Source organism: Chlorocebus sabaeus, chromosome 20, assembly GCF_047675955.1.
Source record: "Chlorocebus sabaeus isolate Y175 chromosome 20, mChlSab1.0.hap1, whole genome shotgun sequence".
NCBI lineage: Eukaryota > Metazoa > Chordata > Mammalia > Primates > Cercopithecidae > Chlorocebus > Chlorocebus sabaeus.
The window spans coordinates 126,994,273-127,013,708 of NC_132923.1; the positions used below are offsets into that span (position 1 = coordinate 126,994,273).

Consider the following 19,436-nt stretch of genomic DNA (forward strand, 5'->3'; position numbering starts at 1 on the left):
ATCCGTTACCCAGAAGAGGAAGGAGGAAAAAGAGCTGTGTCCGCAAACAACTACATGAGCAGGAGGCTGGAGAGGACTAGACGTCCTGAAGTCTGACTCTGATTTTCACTGAAGTTTTCTGGCCTAGGGAGTTTCGAGATCAAGGAAAAAGCACCAAAATGCCAGAAAAGCCTCATCTGAGGCCTGGCTCTGGTACTTCTAAGCTGGAAGGTCTTTTTTCAGACACAGGGTCTTGCTTTGTCACCTAGGCTGGAGTGCAGTGGTGCCATCATAGCTCACTGCAGCCTCGAACTCCTGGGCTCAAGTGATCCTCCTGCCTCAGCCTCCCGAGCAGCTGGGACTCAGGCACCTGCTACCATGCCCAACTAACTTTTTTGTTTGTTGGTTGGTTGGTACAAATGAGGTTTCACTATATTGCCCAGGCTGGTCTCAAACTTCTGGCCTCAAGATATCCTCCCGTCTCAGCCTCATCAAAGAGTTGAGATTACTGGTATGAGCCACTGTGCCTGGTCAGTTGAATGGCCTTGACAAGCCACTCAACCCCTCTAAACTCCTGCTTCCCACCAGTTAAAGGGGAATGATAAGAACCTCTATCCAGGAGATTCCTGTTAGACCCAAATGCATATAGATGCTCTTTGAAAAAGGGAATATACTTAAAAATGCAAATGCTGACATCCTATATGAAAGTAGTTATGATAGCATCATCATCTCCTCAGACTTTTCTTTCTTTCTTTCTTTTTTCTGAGACGGAGTCTCCCACTGTCACCCAGGCTGGAGTGCAGTGACGTGATCTCGGCTCACTGCAACCTCTGCCTCCCAGGTTCAAGCCATTCTCCTGCCTCAGCCTCCCAAGTAGCTGGGATTACAGGTGCCTGCCACTGCTCCGGCTAATTTTTGTATTTTTAGTAGAGATAGGGTTTCACCATATTGGCCATGGTTCGCCAGGCTGCTCTCAAACTCCTGACCTCAGGTGATCCACCTGCCTCAGCCTCCCAAAGTGCTGGGATTACAGGCATGGCCACCATGCCCAGCTTCTCCTTAGACTTCTTTTTTTTTCCCCCTGGAGATGGAGTCTTGCTCTGTTGCCCAGGCTGGAGTGTAGTGGCGTGATCTTGGCTCACTGCAAACTCCACCTCCCAGATTCAAGCGATTCTCCTGCCTCAGCCTCCTGAATAGCTGGGACTACGGTATGTGTCACCACGCCCAGCTAATTTTTGTATTTTTAGTAGAGATGGGATTTCTCCATGTTGTTCAGGCTGGTCTCGATCTCCCGACATCAGGTGATCTGTCCACCTTGGCCTCCCAAAGTGCTGGGATTATAGGTGTAAGCCACCGCAGCCAGCCTAGACTTTTCTTTCTTTCTTTCTTTTTCTTCTTTACTTATTTATTTTTTTGAGATGGAGTCTCACTCTGTCACCCAGGCTGGAGTACAGTGGCATGATCTTGGCTCACTGCAACCTCCACCTCCCGGGTTCACGCCATTCTCCTGCCTCTGCCTGAGTAACTGGGACTACAGGAGCCTGCCACCATGCCCAGCTATTTTTTGTTTGTTTGTTTGTTTGTTTAGTAGAGACGGGGTTTCACTGTGTTAGCCAGGATGGTCTCGATCTCCTGACCTCGTGATCTGCCCGCCTCGGCCTCCCAAAGTGCTGGGATTACAGGTGTGAGCCACTGCACCCGGCCTTTTTTTTTTTTTTTTTTTTTAAACCACCATACCCAACAGCCTCCCCCAGTTCCAACATATATGATAAAGCTATGGATAGAACCCAGGTCTCCTGACTGTAAGCTTGGTGCTGTCTCCTCTGTGCCGTTTCCTCTGCAATGTAGGGGAAGCCATGACCCTTCTGCCCCAGTTTCCCTCCTTTCTTGCTCCTCCCTGCAAACCCAGCCCAGTCCCTTGGCACTGGGGTACTATGTGTGGACAGGCACGTCGTGTTTGGCTTGTGTATTCCCAGAGGGTAGGGATCATGTTTGCCTACATGTTGTGTGTGCTGCATAGTGCGTTGGGGTGTATAATTCGTGCTGCAGAATAAAATAGCCGCCGCCTCCCCACCACCACACACACACACAAGGGACCTCCCCCGGCTGCCCATCCACAGAGGGAAGGGGAACATGCTGTGTGTTGCCTTTGGTTTTGCAGTGGGAGGGAGCATGAGCACAAAACCCCAATCCTTGTCCCACCTTTGCGGGTGCAGACATGAGCTGCCTGGCCTCTGGGGAAGGTGAGGTTTTCTTTCTCTGGAAATTTACCAGCCAGCAATAGCTGATGCTTCATGCTTGGGAATGCTCTTAGTTCTTCCTTTGCAAATGAGGAGCCATAGAGAGCATTAGAAAGAGTCTGAAATAGGCTTGGTGCGGTGGCTCATACTTGTAATCCCAGAACTTTGGGAGGCCAAGGTGGGCGGATCACCTGAGGTTGGGAGTTCAAGACCAGCATGACCAACATGGAGAAACCCCAACTCTACTAAAAATACAAAAATTAGCTGGGCGTGACGGTGCACGCCTGTAATCCCAGCTACTCGGGAGGCTGAGGCAGGAGAATTGCTTGAGCCCAGGAGGTGGAGGTTGCAGTTAGCCAAGATTACACCACTGCACTCCAGCCTGGGCAATACTCTGTCTTTAAAAAAAAAAAAAAAGTATATCCTGACTTCCTGGAGACCACAGAAGTGCCTCCTCCTCCTCCTCCTCCTCCTCCTCCTCCTCCTCTTCTTCTTCTTCTTCTTCTTCTTCTTCTTTTGACAGAGTCTTGCTCTGTCACCAGGCTGGAGTGCAGTGGTGCAATCTTGCCTCACTGCAACCTCCATCTCCCTGGTTCGAGCGATTCTCCTGCCTCAGCCTCCTGAGTAGCTGGGATTACAGGCGTGCACCACCACGCCCAGCTAATTTTTGTATTTTTAGTAGAGAGACGGGGTTTCACCATGTTGGCCAGGAAGGTCTCGATCTCCTGACCTCGTGATCTGCCCACCTCAGCCTCCCAAAGTACTGGGATTACAGGCATGAGCCACCACGCCCGGCCTGAAGTGCCCCTTCTTAAGTTAGGGTTGCTGCCACTGCCAGAGTAGCTTAAGGCTCCTAGCCATGAACAATAATGGGTACTGGTAATAGCAGATGGTAGTTAACACCTGCTTCTAGGAATCGGCCCTGTGCTCTGCTTTGTGCACATCACCTCATCTCTTCCTTGCAACCACCCAGTGGGGAGGGCTCGTCTCTGTTTTACAGATGGAGATGCTGAGATTGCAGAGGCGAAGGGTCTTGCCCAAGGTCACACAGGCAGAAAGAGGCCCAGATGGTAAAAGGTACAAAAAGGCTTCACTGCAGCATTCTGTAAAAACAAAAGATTGGAAACGACCCATCAACAGGGGAAAAATATTCCTCAATAAGGGGGACTGATTAAATAACTGGTAAATCCACATGGGACAGCACTATGAAGCTAGGAAAACAAATGCTGAGCCGGGTGTGGGGGTTGCACACCTGAAGTCCCAGTGAGTTGGAAGGCTGAGGCAGGAGGATCACTTGAACCCAGGAGTTTGAGGCTGCAGTGAGTTATGATCAATGATCACCACTGTACTCTAGCCTGGGTGATGGAACAAGGCTCTGTTTCTAAAAACAAAAAAACAAAAAAACAAAAAAAACAAAGGGCTGGGTGCAGTGGCTCAGGCCTGTAATCCCAGCACTTTGGGAGGCCGAGACAGCTGGATCACGAGGTCAGGAGATCGAGACCATCCTGGCTAACACGGTGAAACTGCGTCTCTACTAAAAATACAAAAAAAGTAGCCAGGCATGGTGGCGGCACCTGTAGTCCCAGCTACTCGGGAGGCTGAGGCAGGAGAATGGCGTGAACCCAGGAGGCAGAGCTTGCAGTGAGCCGAGATTGTGCCACTGCACTCCAGAATGGGCGACAGAGCAAGACTCCGTCTCAAAAAAAAAAAAAAAAAAAAAAAAAAAGGGCTGGGCGTGGTGGCTCACGCCTGTAATCCAGCACTTTGGGAGGCGGAGATGGGCAGATCGCGAGGTCAGGATATTGAGACCATCCTGGCTAACACAGTGAAACCCCATCTCTACTAAAAATACAAAAAAAAAAAATAGCCGGGCTTGGTGGCGGATGCCTGTAGTCCCAGCTACTTGAGAGGCTGAGGTAGGAGAATGGCGTGAACCCAGGAGGCAGAGCTTGCAGTGAGCCGAGATTGTGCCACTGTGCTCCAGCCTGGGTGACAGAGCAAGACTCCATCTCAAAAAAAAAAAAAAAAAGAAAAGAAGACTGTATGTACTGCGTACTTTAATGGAGTGATCTCCAGGGTGTTTTATGAAGTAAAAAAGGCAAGATACAGAGTAGCAGGTATGATTTGCTGCTTTGTAGCTAAGAAAAGGGAAAGACATATATACAACTATTTGCTTATTCTAAAGAAAAAAAACACACACACAATGGAAAGATAAACTAAAAATAGAAGAAATGGTAACCTATAAAAGAAGGAGGAGATAGGGAGGAGGAAACAGGAATAGATCTAGGCTTCTCTGAACACCTGGCTTTCTAGATATGACTTTGGAGCCATGGAAATTTTTTTTTTTTTTAGACAGAGTCTCACTCTGTCACCCAGGCTGGAGTGCAGTTGGCTCACTGCAGCCTCTGCCTCCCGGGTTCCAGCGATTCTCCTGCCTTAGTCTCCCTAGTAGCTGGGATTACAGGCACTTGCTGGGCTAATTTTTTTTTCTTTTTTTGAGACAGAGTCTTGCTGTGTCACCCAGGATGGAACGCAGTGGTGCGATCTCAGCTCACTGCAACCTCTGCCTCCCAGGGTTCAAGTGATTCTCCTGCCTCAGCCTCCCGAGTAGTAGTTGGGACTACAGGTACATGCCACCATGCCTGGCTAATTTTTGTATTTTTAGTAGAGACTAAACTTAGGGTTTTGCCAAGTTGGCCATGCTGGTCTCAAACTCCTGACCTCAAGTGATGCGCCAGCTTCAGCCTTTTTTTTGTTTTTTTTTTTTGTATTTTTAGTAGAAACCAGGTTTTGCAATGTTGGCCAGGCTGGTCTCAAACTCCAGACCTCAAATGATCTGCCTGCCTTGGCCCCCCAAAGTGCTGGGATTACAGATGTGAGCCACAGTGCCCAGCCCAATATTTAATATACTACAAAGCAAAATCACATTGAAATTTTACCAAAAGGAAGGAAGTGGACAGAAATGGGTTTGCACCATTCTGTCCAACCAGAGTCTTTGCTCCTAAGCACAGCATCATTTTCCTTCTCATTAATTAATTATCCCTTTTAACAGCAACGAAATGACCTGGCCAGGACACGAGAACATAGAGATGGGGCCACACCTTGTACTTTCTGGGGTTCTGGGTGGACCCTGGTGGTGGTTCTGGGTGCTGTGATTCTTTCAGTAAAGAACTTTCAGGAGTTGGCCAGGAGCGGTGGCTCATGCCTGTAATCCCAGCACTTTGGGAGGCCGAGGCGGCTGGATCACGGGGTCAGGATATTGAGACCATCCTGGATAACACGGTGAAACCCCGTCTCTACTAAAAAATACAAAAATTGGCCGGGCGTGGTGGCAGGCGCCTGTAGTCCCAGCTACTCGGGAGGCTGAGGCAGGAGAATGGCGTGAACCCAGGAGGCGGAGCTTGCAGTGAGTGGAGATCACGCCACTGCACTAAAGCCTGGGCGCCAGAGCGAGGCTCCGTCTCAAAAAAAAAAAAAAAAAAAAAAAAAAAAAAGAACTTCCAGGAGTTTCTACTCAGTTGCTTTCATCAAGATTCTCATAACCTTCTCCGGCTGCCGCCTTCAGTGGGTTTGTTCCCGAGCACATTATTAGGAAAGCAGCTATAGTAACTGCTTACCTGCCTCCGGCTCCGCTCCACAAACACCCGCCAAGCCCACACTGTGCGAAACAGTAATAACACGCCCGCCTGAGAATGACTCCGCGGCTCCGCATGGCCACATTGCTGGCTAAGAGATTTCCCGCATGCGATCTCATTTCATCCTCACTGCAACTCCGGGCCTGGGAACTCATGTCCTCGGTGAGGAACTTCAGGCTTGAGATCGGCCTCAACGGTTGGAGGTGGCAAAGCCAGGGCTTGCTTGAAGCCCCACCTTCTCACTGCTGGGGAGCAGGCTGGCTCCAAGCTGTGGGATCCTGTGCAGGGGTTATTTTGGTATCTGTGGGGTTAATTTCACACTGAGGCTAAGGCTCCGTTTTGGGTTCAGATGTACATGAAATTGATTCTCGGGGGTCCAACTTTCTAGCAATGTACTCTTGAGCAAATTTGATATTTTCCTCATCTGTAAAATAGGAACAATAAAAGTATCTTGTTTTGCTTTTTGAGTGGAGTCTTGCTCTGTCACCCAGGCTTCAGTGCAGTGGCACCATCTTGGCTCACCGCAACTTCTGCCTCCCAGGTTCAAGTGATTCTCCTGCCTCAGCCTCCCAAGTAGCTGGGATTACAGGTGCCCGCCACCACGCCTGGCTGATTTTTGTATTTTTAGTAGAGACAGAGTTTTGCCATGTTGGCGAGGCTGGTCTCAAACTCCTGGCCTCAAATGGTCTGCCCACCTCAGCCTCCCAAAGTGCTGGGATTATAGGCATGAGCCACTGTGCCTGGCCAAAAGTACCTTCTGTAAAGAATTGTTGGAAGCACAGATGATATGTTATTATCGTGATATGGTATCAGCAACAGTCATCTCAGAAGGTGCAGCATCTTGGAAAATTTTCTTGTGTTCGCTTCATCTACTGTCTCAGATAGATTCACTATACATTCAAAAGTACAGATCTTCCTCCACCAGCTAACAAAGCCATCTCCTTATCCTCAAGTCTATGTTTCCAGCTCAGGACCGGCCTGGGTGATGCCTCATTCCCCATGGCTCCAGGGACCCTGATGCTGCTGCTTTGTCAGTGGCTGGCTCAGCTCAGGCAAGGCCCCTCTCCCAGCTAACCATAGCATAAGCCTGAATCGATCCCCATCTCAGGGCCATTTGGAGGATTAACTAATCCATCATGGGGGAAACCTTTGAAATGTGCCAATGTGGCTGAGGCTATTGTCAGGCAGAGCAGAAACCGAGTTTACTGGTTCCCCCATTTCCGAGACTTTCAAGCTGAGCCTTGTGGCCGGACTCACTCTCATGTGGGCGAAATCCCAGCAGGTGCAGGTTGCACTGAGCTCACCAAGCCGTCTGTCTGCCCCATCTGACGCTGGATCTTTTTGATCTATCTCTGTTTCTTTAAGGGACAGTAAGGGTGAGAAGATAAAGGGATCAGGATTCCAGACACTGAAGAGCTTTTGTTTGTGTTTTTAATAGAACTGAACACATTAAATTTCCCCTCTTGGCATCATCAGCCTATGGACTGCAAACATAGTGCTGAGATTAAACCTTTCCAATTTTATGTTTTGCAAATCTTGAAGGTCCCTGGAAATCTACAGGGTACATTTTTTTTTTTTCACCCTCTGAAATGTGATCTCCATAATAATAAAACCTAACTCAGCAATTCATTGAGTTCATCACTATTTATTGAGTACCTACTGTGTTCGCTGGTATACTAGAAGCACAGAAGTCTTCTTCTTGAGGGGAAAAAGAAACTCCTATATCTAGAAATACCAGGCTCTATGTGGCACTTTCATTTAGTTGCCACATAGAGCCTGGTATTTCTAGATCTATGTGGCATAATTTCATTTAATTCTCACAACTCTAAGAAGTAGAGATTGTTCCATTTCACAGATGAGGAAAGAGATTCTGAAAGTTCCATAACCTGTCCAAGGTCGTTTGCAGTCGCAGAGGCCAGCACCGAAGTCCAGTCCTGTCTGACTAGACCATCTGGGTCCTTCCCACTAGAATACAGTGGGGAGGAGAAAAGGACACTGATGGATTAGTCAGTCGACAGCACAGGCAGCAGATTATAAAGCTGAACTGTTTGGTTAGAGCAGCTGGGGGCTGGGGAGAGAGGGCTGGCAGGAGGACTTCCTGAAGGAGACAGCCCAGAAGCTCCTTGTAAGGACCTAAGGCTCGGGGTATGGGTGGAGGAGGAAGTGTGATGCTGACCCTGGGAGGGGAGTGAATAAGAGGAGACAGTGGCAGACAGCATGCCCTGAGGTCAGCTGGGTGGAGGATGGGAAGCCCGGCAGAGATGTCTGGACCTGATGAGGTGGCAGCAGGGAGGCACTCACTGAGTTTATAACTCCAGGCGGGGCAGAAGCAATGGCAACATCAGTCACCAGGGGAGAGGATGACTCAAAGCCTTGGCTGGAAGGAGTGGTGGGTGTGGCTTGGAGCCTGCCGGGGCTAGGCAGGTGCTTTGGGAAGGGTCCAACCAAGGGGAGTCTGGTCTTCCTCAACCCCTGGGAGGAGGAGCAGGGGAAGGAAGGAGAGACAGTAGCAAGATGGAATCTTTAGGCTTTGGTGCAGGACGCTTACAGGGAACAAGGTGCAGGGAGCTGGATTCTAGCTTGCTTTTGAAGCCTTCCCCAGGTCACATCACACCGCTGTTTCCAGCCGTTCCAGGTCTTCCTGTTGACTGTAGGATCAAGTCCATTCCCCCAATCTGGCCTCAATCTATGTTTTTGGGCTCTTTGCCCACTACTCTCCTAAATAAGTCCTCTGCGCCCCACAAACCAGTCTCCACCCAACCTCCAGTGCTGCCCAGCCTCCTCCAACCCCACCTGGAGCAATGACATTCATGGATAGCTCTTCTAGCAGTCTCGAAAAACGAACATTTTAGTGTGCAACTTTTTGCTGTTGGTGTCCCCCTAATGCGACCATCCTGTCCTTGAGGGCTGATTCTTTTTACAATAGTTGTCCCAACGGGGGAAGTCATTTCACCTTTCTGACTTAGTTTCCTTATCTGCAAAATGGAGCCAATAGTGTGTCATAGGGTACAGTGCCTGCACACACGCCCATCCACAGCTGTTCCAGGCCTTTCCTCCACTGTGGGGGGTGCCAGGGGTCCAGAGGAGAGGAGGAGGGGGCCGCAGGACGCTGGGAAAATGGGAGGATGCCAAGATCCCTGTAGGGATCCACGGTAGAGGGGGAGGACTCCTCTGTCCTCTCTATCCATTCGGACCTCCGCTTTTCTAAGAACCAGCATCGCACTGTGTCACTGAGAAAGAGCGCGCACACCAGCCGCCTTTAGAAAGTCTCAAATAGATTCCTTCAGTCAATTCAGGGCAGACTCCCTGGGGGCAAGTCCCGGGGCGGGAGCCGGTGCGGGTAGTGCTGTGCGGCCCTTGACTGTTTACCAGGCGCGTTTCGCTGACCCAGTCTCCTGGACCCCCTTTCATGACTCCTCTCATCACCTCTACCGGGAAGACGAGGACCCTGAGGTTCTGGGAGGCGACGCGACCTGCCCTAAGTGACAAGGGTCCTGGGCCGCACTCCCCCGCCGGGGTCTGCCCTCCTCGGCGGAGCGGGTGGGAAGGATGAGTCCTCAGGGTGGAGAAGGAGGCGCGGGTCCCTGGGTGCCGCTCGCCCGGCCTTAGGAGCCCGGGAGCGCGCGTGGGGACGAGGAGTTGAGGCTCTCCAGCTGCGGCCGCGGAAAGGGATACAGTCCCCCGGGCCCCTCCCGGCCGCTCGGAACCCACCCCAGGCGCGTCCCCGCGGGCGCGCGCTCCAGGCGGGGCCGACGGGCTCGGAGGCGCGCCCTCTCCCGGGTCCGCCGCGCGCGCTCCCTCCCCTCCCCGCCCCTTCCCTCCCGGGCCCGCGCGCTCCCCGGGTCCGCCGCGCGCGCGCCTCGCGTCGCTCCCCATCCCCGCCCCTCCCGCCGCCACCCCGCCCCCGGCCGGGTACCCTCGCCGGACCCGAGAGAGAGCGTCGCCGCCATCTTAGTTGCTGCCGCTGCCTCCAGCAAGGCGCTGCTCCGAGGCGGGGAGGGCGCCGCGTCCCGAGCGCGCGGCCCAGCGTCACGGCGGCGGCGGCGGCGGCTCCTCCTTGGATCCCCGGAGCTCGCCGCGCCGCGGAGCAGCCGGCCCCGGGCCCTAGAACCCCGAGAGCTCCGAGAGCTCCGCTCGGCGTCCCGCGCGCCTCCCTGCCGCTCCCGCCCCGGGCTGGCGATGCTGCGCCGCCCCGCGCCCGCGCTCGCCCCGGCCGCCCGGCTGTTGCTGGCCGGGCTGCTGTGCGGCGGCGGGGTCTGGGCCGCGCGAGGTAAGCCCCGGGGCCGGGCCGGGCCGCTGGGTCGGTGCGGGATTCGGGTCCCGGTGCGGGGATTAGGGTCCTGGTGCGGGAGTAGGGCCGGATGCCGGGATTCGAGCCGGGATGCGGGGAGTCGGGTCCGAGCGCAGGGAGCCGGGTCGGGGCGTGGGGTTCGGGTTGGGGGTCGGGCTCGCGGAGCCGGGGCCGAGGCGCAGGAGACTGCGGGCGCGCGCTGCGGGCGTCCCGGGGAAGCCAGGCTCGGTCCCGGGCGGGGCACCTGGGCCTGGGCCGCCCCCACTGCAGCCCGGGGTGGTGGCTGCGCTGATTTGGGGGGACGTGCAGACGGGCCGAAGGGTCAGTCCGCCCTGCTCAGCGGCGCACGCAGGCTGGGGCTGCACCCCTGGGTGAGATGCTGTGTGTACGTGTGCTCAGAGGTGCATCAGGCGGAGGGTGCACGCACAGTTTTGGTGTGTGCTTACATAAGAGCCCACTCCTCCGCATCCCGTTTCCAAGATCCCGATTCTCTGTTGCTGCACCGCGGACACCACGACTTCGCCCCTTTCCGCCTCCTCCCAGGGTCCTTCAGACGTTGTCTGTTTCCAGTGGAGCCGAGGCTGAAACTTAGTACTTCCCTCCCACCTTTTCACCCAAAGGTGAAATCACGATGAGATTTGCGACCGCGGGCTCACCCGGTGTTAGAAATCTCCGTCTCTGCTATCCCTGGTGCCTTGGTGCAGTTTTTCTGACGGTCATTTAGACCGTGGAGGCTTAGATGCCCTCTACAAAAACGAGAAATCCCTCTGGTTCTTTAGGATTGTAGGACCGAAATGATTTTATGGCTCGGTGGGAAGTAATACTTCTTGGCTAATTTATTATTAGCTTTTAACCTTCATCCACTTAACCTTTTAAACCTTGCGTGTTCTCTGATATTGACTGGTCTTGCCAACGAAAAGCTTACGCATTGCAGATACAGTATTTGCTTCTGAGTGGATCTTGAAATCGTAAACATTTTCCTTGGCCTTAGAGCAAAGTAATCTAGGTGTAGTCTGTAGAATCTACTGTAGGCTTAAATCTGTTGTTCTGATTTTTTTTTTTTAATCAAAAGAAATTTTGGGGAGGAGGATTGATAGAAATCCAGATGAAATGGTCATATTTGAATTTAGCCAGCTTTAAAAAAATTCTTTTTTTCCCTTCCCTGGCGTGACATAAGGAGAGAAGTATGGTGTTCACGAAATTAAAGGGCAGAGGCGGCAAATGCATCTTTTGTTCCATGTTCCTTTCTAAACATCGAGGATGATAAACTTTGAATACTTCTTTTATTTCATTTCTGACATTCTGTTGACTCTGTCAAATTCAGATCTTAGTCACTAAGTATCTCATTGCTGGCCATTTGATTTTTAAAAGTAACATCAAACTAAGTTTGAAATGTTCTTTCCAGATGTGGGTTGGAGGTCTGAAACTCTAATATATCCAAGAGAAATGTCAAAGTTTTGCTTCTCTTGGGGAAAACCCACACGTTTTAAAAATATGTGCTTGGATTGGGTATTTTGGGAACAGTTTAAGTATATTTAGTTTAGTCAGTGATACCATTTCTTGTTAAAATTGGTGCTTTCTTAAATAGCACCTACATTTGTTAGTCATTATTTAATTGCCTTGGTTACTTAAACAGCATACATTTTCAACTTTGAATATCTTCATTACCCGAGACCTACAGAAATGTGGTGTGAAAGATGTGTTGACTAGTTGAGTCATTTGTGATTTGCTTTCTCTAAAGTTTTCTTGGTGCCGTTAGACAGCAGTTCAAGATTCTTAGTCTTCAGAATAAAGACATTTTACACATCAGTTATTTGGTCGCATTGGTTTTTTTTTCAGGTTGCAAGTTAGAAAATGTCTTGGAATTATTACACAAAATGCTAATAACAATTTCATTTTGAAATATTACAAGTGAATTTCATATGTAAATTTACAGTTTGGAGACACTCTGTGGGCTCATTTTAAGAGATCATTTCAACTCATATCTGAAGTTTTTACTGCTGTAAGGCAGTACGACAGGAACTCCTGTTCATGCTGTAGCTACCTTTAGTAATCGTTAATGTTAGATTACGTAGAGACTGCTGGAGAAAATGATAAATTTTCTAATATAAATTACATCTTGACTATTAGTTTTGTAGAGACCCTCAAATTTTATTTTAATTATAGCTGTAGTTCTCAAGAAATGTTGAGTAGAGCTGGGCGCAGTGGCTAACACCTGTAATCCCAGCACTTTGGGAGGCTGAGGCTGGCAGATCACCTGAGGTCAGAAGTTCGAGACCAGCCTGGTCAACATGGTGACACCCCGTCTCTATTAAAAATATAAAAATTAGCTGGGTGTGCTGGTGGGTGCCTGTAATCCCAGCTACTTGGGAGGCTGAGGCAGGAGAATTGCTTGAATCCAGGAGGCGGAGGTTGCAGTGAGCCGAGATTGCACCACTGCACTCCAGCCTGGGTGACAAAGCAAGACTCTGTCTTAAAAACAAATTAAGTAAGCCAAAATATTAGAAGAACTATCTTTGGCGTGCCCTGGACGGTCGTGTCGGTCGGCTACCTGCCTTCTTCATGGAGATCAGGACATAGAACAGTGAAGCAGAGAAAATGGAAAGCTTGTATGAATATTTAAAAAACGCAACCGCGTAATGCATTTCGAAGCCACATAATAAATAAAAATCACTGTTATTTTTTCGTTTGTACACAGACTTAGTGAGGCCTCTTCTCACCATCCTATTTGAAATCATTTCTCTTCCTGAACCCCTAAATCCTGTTTCCCTGCAACACTTTTTCTTTTTTTCCATAGCACTTAGCCCATTCTAACATGCCTTGTTGCTTATTTATTGAATTGTTTACCGTCTGTTTCCCCTCTGTAGAACATATGCCCCAAGATGGAAGGGTGTCTGCTTTGCATATGTTTCCTGTCACCAGCACACCCGAGGCATGCCAGTATTGTGTGATTGAATGAATGAATGGGTAGATGGATAACAGCATTTCAGTTTAGACAGCGTAGTAGCTTTGCATCCTAATTTTCACTTCATAGATAAATGCTACATAGTGAAAAAAATTACATAGTGTAAAGTAAACTTAAATTCTTTTTTTTTTTTTTTTTTTTTTTGAGACAGAGTCTCATTCTGTCACCCAGGCTGGAGTGCAGTGGGGAGATCTTGGCTCACTGCAACCTCTGCCTCCCGGGTTCAAGAGATTCTCCTGCCTCAGCCTCCCCAGTAGCTGGGACTACAGGCATCTGCCATCTCACTGGGCTCATTTTTGTATTTTTAGTAGAGACAGGGTTTCACCATGTTGACCACGCTGGTCTTAACTCCTGACCTGAAGTGAGCCACCTGCCTCTGCCTCCCACAGTGCTGAGATTACAGTTGTGAGCCACTGCACCCGGCCCAAACTTAATTTCTGCAGTGTGGATGTGGGAATTCATTAGTGGGTAAATTTTCAAGGATCATGGCGCCAGCCTCAGTGGCTCATACCTGTAATTCCAGCACTTTGGGAGGACTAGGCAGGCAGATTACTTGAGTGCAGGAGTTTGAGACTAGCCTGGGCAACATGGTGAAACTTTGTCACTACAAAAATACCAAAAAAAGAGAAAAAAAAAAGTTCAAGGATCCATTCTGTTGGTTGCAGTATTGGGGATATTTTACAGAGTTTCATGATGAAACTCTGTCTTGAAACTCTGTCTTGGCCTTCGAAGGCTGTAGCTCTGTGGCTACACCTGTCAGTCCCTTTAAGAAAATACTGTAATTTTCAGCTTTTTTGGGAAGATGGTTTCTTTTTTTTTTTTTTTTTTTTGAGACGGAGTCTGGCTCTGTCACCCAGGCTGGAGTGCAGTGGCCGGATCTCTGCTCACCGCAAGCTCCTCCTCCCGGGTTTACGCCATTCTCCTGCCTCAGCCTCCGGAGTAGCTGGGACTACAGGCGCCCGCCACCTCGCCCGGCTAGTTTTTTGTACTTTTTAGTAGAGACGGGGTTTCACCGTGTTAGCCAGGATGGTCTCGATCTCCTGACCTCGTGATCCGCCCGTCTCGGCCTCCCAAAGTGCTGGGATTACAGGCTTGAGCCACCGCGCCCGGCCGGGAAGATGGTTTCTTAATTTGTTACCTCGTTTTTCATAAGTAATGATGTGGAAAAAAGTCATTCGAGGCCGGGCGCGGTGGCTCAAGCCTGTAATCCCAACACTTTGGGAGGCCGAGACGGGCGGATCACGAGGTCAGGAGATGGAGACCATCCTGGCTAACACGGTGAAACCCCGTCTCTACTAAAAAGTACAAAAAACTAGCGGGGCGAGGTGGCGGGCGCCTGTAGTCCCCGCTACTCGGAGGCTGAGGCAGGAGAATGGCCTGAACCCGGGAGGCGGAGCTTGCAGTGAGCTGAGATCCGGCCACTGCACTCCAGCCTGGGCGACAGAGCCAGACTCTGTCTCAAAAAAAAAAAAAAAAAAAGTCATTCGAATATAGACCTCAGTATTACACATAGTCTAACATTGTTAATACTGAATGAAAGTAAATAACATTTATTTCTCAAAGGAGACCTATAACTGCTGAAGAAATAATAAAATACGAACAATTTTGAATATATTTCAATTTTAGAGCATTAACTCAGTTAACTGGAACCTTCAGTTAGCTGGAATTCATCCTTTGGCTGGATATTTCTTTTGGGAGAAAAAGCATAAAACCAAGCAGTTTAATAGGAATTATTTTTAAAAAGGAAGGTTTAGGAGGTCATACCATACATTATATGTGCCAGTATTTGATATTTAAGCCAAAAACAGCAACTGATATTTCAGTTTTAGTTTTGAAGAATATGACCAATAAATGAAATTTTTGTGGGATATAAAATATAATTATTACGCTGAAACTAGAAAATGCTATAATTTCATAGAACTAGCTGCAGGACTTAGTGAAGCTTATGAAACCAAGTCTAAGTGTTTAAAATGAGGAAGCTGAGATATGTTAAAATTTTAGAACAAAGGAAAAAAGTGCTGAGTTATTTTTATTATTGCTTTCTGAGACAGGAAAATACGTTTTTTAATATTTTTTTTTGGATAGAGTTTTCATTTATAAGAGTTGAAACAAAATAGAGATCTGATTATCCTAAAAAACCACCAAGAGTCTATTTCTTATGTATTCTGGTTGAGGGCTTAGATCATTAAAACTTGTTTTTTCAGTGGGTCTTAATTTAGTATGAAGAGTTGCTTGAAGGGGCCGGGCGGGGTGGCTCATGCCTGGAATCCCAGCACTTTGGGAGGCCAAGGTGGGTGGATCAGGAGGTCAGGAGATGCAGACCATGCTGACTAACACGGTGAAGCCCCATCTCTACTAAAAAAATACAAAAGATTAGCCGGGCGTGGTGATGGGCGCCTGTAGTCCCAGCTACTCCGGAGGCTGAGGCAGGAGAATGGTGTGAACCTGGTAGGCGGAGCTTGCAGTGAGCCGAGATTGCGCTACTGCACTCTAGCCTGGGTGACAGAGCGAGACTCTGTCTCAAAAAAACTTAAAAAAGAGTTGCTTGAAGAAATGTGTCTTTATAAGTGAAATTTAAAATGTTGATTTGCTACAAAATACGGATTTTAGTAGTGTTTCAGGACTACAGATTCAAGATTGGTGGAAATGATTTACACAATGTTATGTTTTTGCATTAAGAAACAACCAAGGCCTGGCACAGTGGCTCACGCCTGTAATCCCAGCACTTTGGGAGGCTGAGGCGGGTAGATCATGAGGTCAAGAGATGGAGACCATTCTGGCCAACATGATTAAACCCCGTCTCTACTAAAAATACAAAAATTAGCTGGGTGTGGTGGCGTGCACCTGTAGTCCCAGCTACTCGGGAGGCTGAAGCAAGAAAATCGCTTCAACTTGGGAGGCGGAGGTTGCAGAGAGCCGAGATTGCACCACTGCACTCCTGCCTGGCAACAGAGTGAGACTCAGTCTCAAAAAACAAACAAACAAACAAACAAAAAACAACCAACCAAATGGCCAGACATGGTAGCTCACACCTGTAATCCCAGTGCTTTGGGAGGCCAAGATGGGTGGATTGCTTGAGTCCGGGAGTTCAAGACCAACCTGTGTAACATGGTAAAACCCCATCTCTACTAAAAATACCAAAAAAATTAGCTGGGCATGGTGGCATATGCCTGTAGTCCCACCTACTCAGGAGTCGGAGGCTGGAGAACTGATTGAACCTGGCAGGTTGAGGCTGCAGTGAGCCAAGGTCATACCACTAGCATTCCAGCCTGGGCGACAGAGCAAGACTCTGTCTCTAAAAAAAAAAAAAAGCCAAACAAGCCCTCAAAAGTGATGTTTTGAGGCTATGCGAAGGCCATATATAGAACCCTCAAATGGTGACAACGTCCCCACTGTGTCAGCCTGACATACAATACCCATCTTTTCCCTAAGAGCTGCCACCGCCTAGGAACTAGAATGCTGATTGTCTGATTTAATAGGTGCTTTCTCTCCTATGTTTTAGGTGTATTTTTGCTTATTTTTTTGATTTAGTTTTAGGATATTATTAGATTAAAAATTTTCACGAGTTCTGTTGCTAAAGTTTTTATTTTTAAAGGTTCTTGGCAGAGATTCACGTACTTCAAAGTAACAGAGTTTAAAGCAGCTTAAATACCTATAAAACATCTGAAAGTTGGCCAGGTGCGGTGGCTCACATCTGTAATCCCAGCACTTTGGGAGGCCAAGGCGGGCGGATCACTTTAGGTCGGGAGTTAGGGACCAGCCTGACCAACATGGAGAAACCCCATCTCTACTAAAAAATATAAAATTAGCCGGGTGTGGTGGTGCATGCCGAGTAATCCCAGCTACTCGGGAGGCTGAGGCAGGAGAATAGCTTGAACCCAGGAGGTGGAGGTTGCGGTGAACTGAGATCACACCATTGCACTCCAGACTGGGTAACAAGAGCAAAACTCTGTCTCAGGAAAAAAAAAAAAAAATCTGAAAGTTAACTTCCTTCCCATTCCGGAACCCCAATAAGAAGTATGTGGTAGCATATCAGAAGAGTCATGTTTTTGCTTTTTTACTTCTTTGGTCAGACATGAATAATCATCTTAAAAAGAATTAATAGAAATGGTGTCTCACTGTGTTGCTCAGGCTGGTCTCGAACTCCTGGGCTCAGTCAGTCTTCCCACCTCATCTTCCCAAAGAGCTGAGATTATAGGCATGAGCTACCACACCCGGCCGAAGAATCGTCTTTCAGCCGTCTGTTTCGTTCTGTCTGATTCTCCCCTGACAAGAACTTCTGTTGAGTCTGCCACTTTTCAAGCCTACCTTGATGTGTACTTTCTCTGAGTCATTGTGTAGAACAAAGGAGGACCGGCTGGGCGTGGTGGCTCACGCCTGTAATCCCAGCACTTTGGGAAGCTGAGGTGGGCGGATCACCTGAGGTCAGGAGTTCGACACCAGCCTAACCAACATGGAGAAACCCCGTCTCTACTAAAAATACACAATTAGCCGGACATGGTGGCACATGCCTGTAATTCCAGCTACTCGGGAGGCTGAGGTAGGAGAATTGCTTGAACCCAGGAGGCAGAGATTGCAGTGAACCGAGATTGCACCATTGCACTGCAGCCTGGGCAACAAGAGCAAAACTCCATCTCAAAAAAAAAAGAAGACCACCTTTATCATGCCACTGCACTCTAGCCTGGGTGACAGAGCCAGACTTTGTCTCAAAAAAAACAAAAAAACAAAAAAAAAACCCAAAACAAATTTAAAAACACCACCTTTTTCTGCATCCACTCCTTTTTTTTTTTTAAAGCAGCTTTATTGAGATGTAATTCACATACCATAAAATTCAACCTTTTAAGGCATACAATTCAGTGATTTTAGTATATTCACAAAGTTGTGCAGCCATCACCACTATCTAATTTCAGAACACTTTCATCACCCCCAAAAGAAACCCCATATCTGTTAACACTCATTCTCCATCTCCCTCCTCCTCCATCCCTTGGCAACCCCTAGTCTACTTTCTGTCTATGGATTTGCTTATTTTGGACATTTCATATCAAGGGAATCATAATATGTGGCCTTTTGTGACTAGCTGCTTTTGCTTAGTATGATGTCTTCAAGGTTCATCCGTGTTGTAGCATGTATCAGGGCTTCGTTTCTTTTCACAGGTAAATAATATATCCTTGTAGGGATATAACACATTCTGTTTATCCGTTTATTCACTGATGGACATTCGGGTTATTTCCACTTTGTATTTGGAAAATACTACTATGTACATTTTTGTACAGGAATTTGTGTGGACGTATGTTTTCATTTCTCTTGGATATATACCCAAGTGGAATTGTTGGGTCTTAGGGTAAGTCTTAGATTTAACTTTTTAAATTAAAAAAAGTTTTTTTTTTTGAGATGGAGTCTCACTCTGTTGCCCAGGCTGGAGTGCAGTGATGTGATCTTTGCTCACTGCAGCCTTTGTCTCCCGGGTTCAAGAAATTCTCCTGCCTCAGCCTCCCGAGTAGCTGGGATTACAGGCGCCTGCCACCATGCCTGGCTAGTTTTTGTATTTTTAGTAGAGACGAGGTTTCACCATGTTGGCCAGGCTGGTCTCCAACTCCTGACCTCAAGTGATCCACCTGCCTCGGCCTCCCAAAGTGCTGGGATTACAGGCATGAGCACTATGCCCGGCCTGTGTTTAACATTTTGGGGAACTACCGGCTGGTTGTACAAAGTGGCTCCACCATCCTGTATCCACTTGACCTCCGTCATCACTCACAGGAGCATTTTTCTAATCAAATACACATTTCACAGTTTTCTAGTTTGTTAGAATTTTAAGTTGAATTTTTTCATAGTCTAGGTGCAAATTGGCATTTCATCTAACCAATTCCTTCCTTTGCCATTGTCTCATATAATTTTTACCCCGGACTTTAGACTTTGAGTTGAAAGGAACTTTGAAAGTTCTTTCCTCTATACTTTAAATAGCCTTCCCTGTAAAACAGACGTTTCCTCATATGTCCTTGTGTGTTGATCATCTAGCCTCTGTTTGAACTCTACTGCTATGGGGCTCTTGCTAGCTCACAGAGCAACCCTTTTCTTAAAAACGTTGAGCCTTTGGTTAGGTTTCCTTAGGACTGAATTTTATCACGCCTTCGTATTTTTGCAGGCATCCAGGCCTACAGTTCATTGTTTTTACCACCTCACACATTAAGAGAGGCCGAGAGCATTGAGGCCTAGGCCTTGATTTCTGTGGATTTCTCAGGAATGAGCCTAGCACAGGGCTGCACGTGCAGTGTTTGGGGGACACCCACCCAGTCACACACAGGGTCAGTATCCCGCTTCCAGGAGTA

General features: G+C 48.4%; 1 protein-coding gene across 4 annotated transcripts in view; it reads left to right on the forward strand.

Moving 5' to 3' along the window:
- The first annotated feature begins 9,243 nt into the window (after window positions 1-9,243).
- CLSTN1 (calsyntenin 1) overlaps window positions 9,244-19,436 on the forward strand; it is a 98,905-nt gene continuing 88,712 nt past the window's right edge. For 2 of the 4 annotated variants that reach the window (XM_007980638.3, XM_007980637.3), the window contains exon 1: window positions 9,244-10,124. In XM_007980638.3, coding sequence (XP_007978829.1) covers window positions 10,034-10,124 — 91 coding nt within the window. In that variant the 5' untranslated portion in view covers window positions 9,244-10,033. The remainder of the gene's footprint in view (window positions 10,125-19,436) is intronic. The other 2 variants (XM_007980636.3, XM_073007855.1) reach the window with 1 other exon arrangement.